The 4,529-nt window shown below is 48.4% G+C and overlaps 1 protein-coding gene across 1 annotated transcript; it reads right to left on the bottom strand.

The window, feature by feature from the left end:
* Positions 1–279: 279 nt before the first annotated feature.
* TSPYL4 (TSPY like 4) lies at positions 280–4,319 on the bottom strand. The gene has a single exon (XM_043438961.1). The coding sequence runs from the start codon at positions 4,217–4,219 to the stop codon at positions 2,972–2,974; it is 1,248 nt and encodes a 415-aa protein (XP_043294896.1). The 5' UTR covers positions 4,220–4,319; the 3' UTR covers positions 280–2,971.
* Between the last annotated feature and the right edge of the window lie 210 nt (positions 4,320–4,529).

Below are 4,529 nucleotides of genomic sequence, written 5' to 3'. Positions count from 1 at the left end.
AAGAATGAGCCAAAGATGGGACATAGTTAACATAAACGTAAGTAAAAAAAAAAAAAAAAAGTGTGTATAGAGAACAGTTTTCCACTGAAAATACTATTTTAGGTAAGTGACAAAAATCAATACACAGTAGCTCAATTACCACCAAAAACTATACTAACTGTATAGGAAATACATTTATGAGTAAGCATTTGGGCTTATCTACCATTTTCCAAGCAAAAATTCTTGGAAGGTGCACTATTGCCGTTTTTTAAGGTTCAACACGATACTGTAACAACTTGATAACTTTAGTGATTTTCCAACCATTTATTAGCCTAGACAAAACAGACAGAGCTTTATTCTGGTGAAAACAAGAAACAGAGCAGAGTAACATTTATTTTTTCTTCTGAACACACAGGAGAAGACTCAAGTAGTATCTTTGTTTAGTTTAACAGAACAATTCTACAAGTTAGGGACATAAGATGTCAAGTACAACAGTTATTACTAGACCAAGAAATATCAAGACGACAAAGTTATGTTTTTCTGTTTGAGAATACTTTCACAAGACAGCAACAATTTGCACTATTTCAAAGATCCCATTCAAGTTATATTTCTAAGAATAGAGCTATATAAGAAGGGAGACCAGAACAAGCTGATATATTTGTGAGTAGTCACAGAAGTTTTCATACTGCACAGGAAACAAGCTTGATATTTTTGCACACATTCTCAATTACAAGCAAACAGCAGGCTGTAAATGTCAATTTTGCTAGCAAGCAAATATGGAGAAAAGAATTAACAGGACTTTACTCAAACACAGTGAAATAAGGAGCACATACCATTAATTGTTCACATATGCTAGAATACAAAACATTTAGAGTGGTATTTGAGTACAAAAATCTACTGGTGAATTCAAGGAGTCAGGAAAAATTGGAGAGAAAACCTAACATCTGCAAGCACCATCTTAAAGCATCAAACGCTTTCATTCTCCCACCTCTCCTGGGAAAACCACAGGTGCCTCTCTTTTTCCACTGACTCTGCAGGGTTCATCTACCCTGTTTGCCTTCCCAAGCCCAATCCATGGCAAGCTCATTTAATCAAATTTAATCCTGGGCTTTCAGTTTCTACAGCCTAGGACACCCTCCCCACGGCTCTATACAGACATCCTATGGGGCAGACTTCACACACCCCGTTACCCCAGTGAGGGAGTCTCGGCAGCTGCCACAAGGAGACTGCAGCCTGTTCCCTCATGGACCAGGTCAGAAGCAGGGAAGGAAATGCAGAAGCTGTGGACTGACAGCCAAGAAGGGCGGGGTGATAGGATGCAGGCCCATGGGGATTCAGGGGAAAAACCAGTACAGAGGACAAGAGTGACCCTCAAAATGCTGCCTTGGTTATTTCTAAGTGGTCCAAGGCCCCTCAAAAAACGTCCAAGCTTAGAAAGGTGGAGTGAAACAGTTTTTGTTACCTCGGATCACAGCCTGCTCTGGGTCTGTCGTGAAGCCCTTCTGTGATCTCCCCTCAGCTTCTCAAGCTAAGGCTCAAGAAAACACACAGGTTTTGGTAAATGGATAAGGAAGAGTACGGGGCTGTCAAAGTGGGCCCCAAAGAACAATGTCCATAAGCAGGCAATTCACCCTACAGGGTTCTCTTCGAAATGTTTAGACTTTACTAAAGGAAGTGGGGTGGACACACCAGGGCAGAAGAGGGCAGTAAGAAAGGTGGAGCCCAATGCACAGTATCTTTTCTCCTGGACACAATCAAAGGGAAAGCAAAGTAAACCAAAAGCCTGCTCTGCCAGTTTTGTCTTCTCAGCTGTAACTGTTTATGAGAAGGAGGAAGAGAAAAGGAGGAAAGCAGGAAAGTGAGAGAGAGAAATATACATAACAGGCCCCACAGGCCAGAAATACCTCTTCCTTGGTGCCCCCATCCTGGCAACTTTGTCATGTTTAGCATGGGTGCAGAAGGGGGACACCTAGATTAATGGTGGTTTGTTGGCTAGAGCTCAAAAAGGCTAACTGCTGCAAAGGCCCTCCCACCAGCTTTGCTTTAGGCACTGTGATATTATGACTGCCCAACCTGCCTAACAGCCAAGCAGTTTCCAGGTAACCATTTGGCAAGCAGGGGGTGGGGGGGTGGGGGTCGGGCAGGGGATGGTTCCTGTGTGCTACCCAGGAGCTTAAGTCTCCAGATAGTTCCTAAAGAGGCAGTGAATGGTGCCTGTGCAAATCTCATCCAGAAGGCTGAGAGCAGGTGTGGGTGGGCCATATCACAGGGCCTCATACTCACCACCACGCGGTCACAACGCAGAGTGACCAAAGGCATAAGATCAACATAGAACACAGAACACTTCTCATATGTTACCTCATTCATGCCTATTAATCACCCACCCATCAGCTGCGTATTCTGCGAAATAACCAGCAGGTAGATGGCATGGACCCAGGAAGGCAGTTGAAAACCAGTTACTCATAGCCTGGAATGTTCAGTTTAGGTGATGGCTGGCATCATCTCTATCAGCTTCATCTTGCAGCAGTGAAACTCAAAGATTTGGCCACAGAGTACATGGGTATCAGGACGACAGTCAGCACAAAGTATGAAGTCCAGCTAAGTAGCCGCAAAGGTATATCAAGCTTTTTCGTGGTAGACAACCACTTTAAAAACTGGGAGAAGGCTATAGTCAGACAGGGCCCAGAGCATGCAAAAGAAGGCAGTGGGTATCTACAGTATTATGTGCTTGGCACAGAAGCAGTGGAAGGCCATGCACTTGGAACAGTGGAACAGGATGCAGAAGAGCAGGAAGGCCCAGACGAAGGAGAGCATTGGCATATAAGCAACTATCTTGCCACTGAGTTTTGAGAATTTAGAAGCATCAGAGGACAAAATAATCCAGTGTGAAGACAAAGTACAGGGAAGACAGCATGCTGTTGGCTAAGCACGGGTCTGAGAGGAGGTGGGTGGCAGGGAAACTTGTGCAGGAGCTTCTCACACGGGGCAGGAGTTAGCCGGACTGGAACCTGAAGGTCCTGGAGCTCTCCATTGGCTGCCTTGCTGGGTCTCGAAATCCTCTGCGGGGCCCATCACCCATCAGGTAGTACTGGAGGGGATTGGGCCACAGTTCTGCTTTGATAATCTCGGCAATCCTGTCGAATTCTAAGAGGCTGTGGTCTGAGAACCAATTGAAGAAACTGGGGATAGTGTTGCCTTCCCGGTTCCTATGGATGTGGGACTGCGGGTCTTGGCCCCTGTGCCAGCGAATTGGAGTGGAAAGAGACACCACCCGGCCAGAGGATCTGCGCTCATACTCCTTGACAAGCCCCTCGTTTCGGAAGTAGGGGTTGCTCTGAAAGATGAACTTGAACTTACAGCCTGCTCTGGGGTGTTTAAGCTCCTCCACTTCCAAATTGATCATGTACCTCATCATGTCTTCATCTTGGCCACTGATCATAGGTGACAGCTGCGGGTGGTTGCGAAAGGCAGTGACCCAGAAACCTGGGATATTCTGGATAATGAAACTTCTGCGCTGCATATGGAGCCTCCGCATACGGCCAAACTTGCGCTCCAGCTGAAGGAAAGCTCTGTCAGCCTGGGCATTTACATTTGACAGTTCCTGATCGATGGCCTCCAGTGAATCCATGCAGTTATTGATCTTCGGGGCTCTGGCCCGAGTCTCCTCTTTCGCGCCTCCTACCACCTTTTTTTCCTTCTGCATCACCTTCTTTCCCTCCACCACCGCCTCTGTTACTCCCTCCTTTTCCCCTGCCGCAGAAACAGCGCACTTTTTCGTCGTCATTTCCTTGGCCTTCGCTCTAGGCAACATCTGAGCCCCCAAGCTCCCTGCGCCACAGGCTTCTAGAGCCTTCTCGATTGCAGGGCTGCGCAGCTCTCTACGCTGACAGCCATTTTCCTGGCTATTGTCGGCTCCCACCGAAGTGGAGGCAGAGGCTGCTTCCAGGCCCTCCGTGGAAGCCGGAGCCTCTTTCTGGCCCGCTTTGGTGGCTACGCGGCCGCGACTCCCAGCAACTCGAATGCGGAACGCAAGGCCACAGCCCGCGGGGTCCTGGGCTGCGCCTCCCTCCTCTGCGGCAGCCTCCAAGCCGCCCTCACCTGTGTCCGCCATCACCGAGGTCGCCTCGGTTTCCTCGCCCTGACACTGCTCGAGGTCCGGATGTCCCGGGGCATGGTCGGCAGTAGCTGGGCCGCAGGTTTTAGCGATAGGGAGGCTGTCGCCCTCGTCCAGGCCGCTCATTTTGGCAGAAGTCGGACCTGCAGGAGGAGACCGTCCGCGGTCCTCCGCAGCAGCAGCAGCAGCAGCGATCCGCCCCTCGCACCACCCCTCTTTTCCACTCCGGGGGATGGCTGCTATGGCAACCTGTGACGTCTAGCCGTAGCGTCTTAAAATCGCGCGAGAGTTCGTTGAGCCTTCTGATTCTGCTTGTCAGTCAAGTGTATTTGACTTTGTTAAAAAATGTTATGAATTTTATTAGTCTGGAAAAGAGCTGGCTTAGAGAAATGGACGTAGACAAACTCAAGCAACTGAGAACTGTGTTCATGTGGAT

Source organism: Cervus canadensis, chromosome 20 (genome assembly GCF_019320065.1).
Source record: "Cervus canadensis isolate Bull #8, Minnesota chromosome 20, ASM1932006v1, whole genome shotgun sequence".
Lineage (NCBI taxonomy): Eukaryota > Metazoa > Chordata > Mammalia > Artiodactyla > Cervidae > Cervus > Cervus canadensis.
This window is presented reverse-complemented; position numbering and strand designations above follow the sequence as displayed.

Coding starts and splice junctions, on each gene's coding strand:
- TSPYL4 (XM_043438961.1), bottom strand. CDS start 4,219: ATGAGCGGCCTGGACGAGGGCGACAGCCTCCCTATCGCTAAAACCTGC.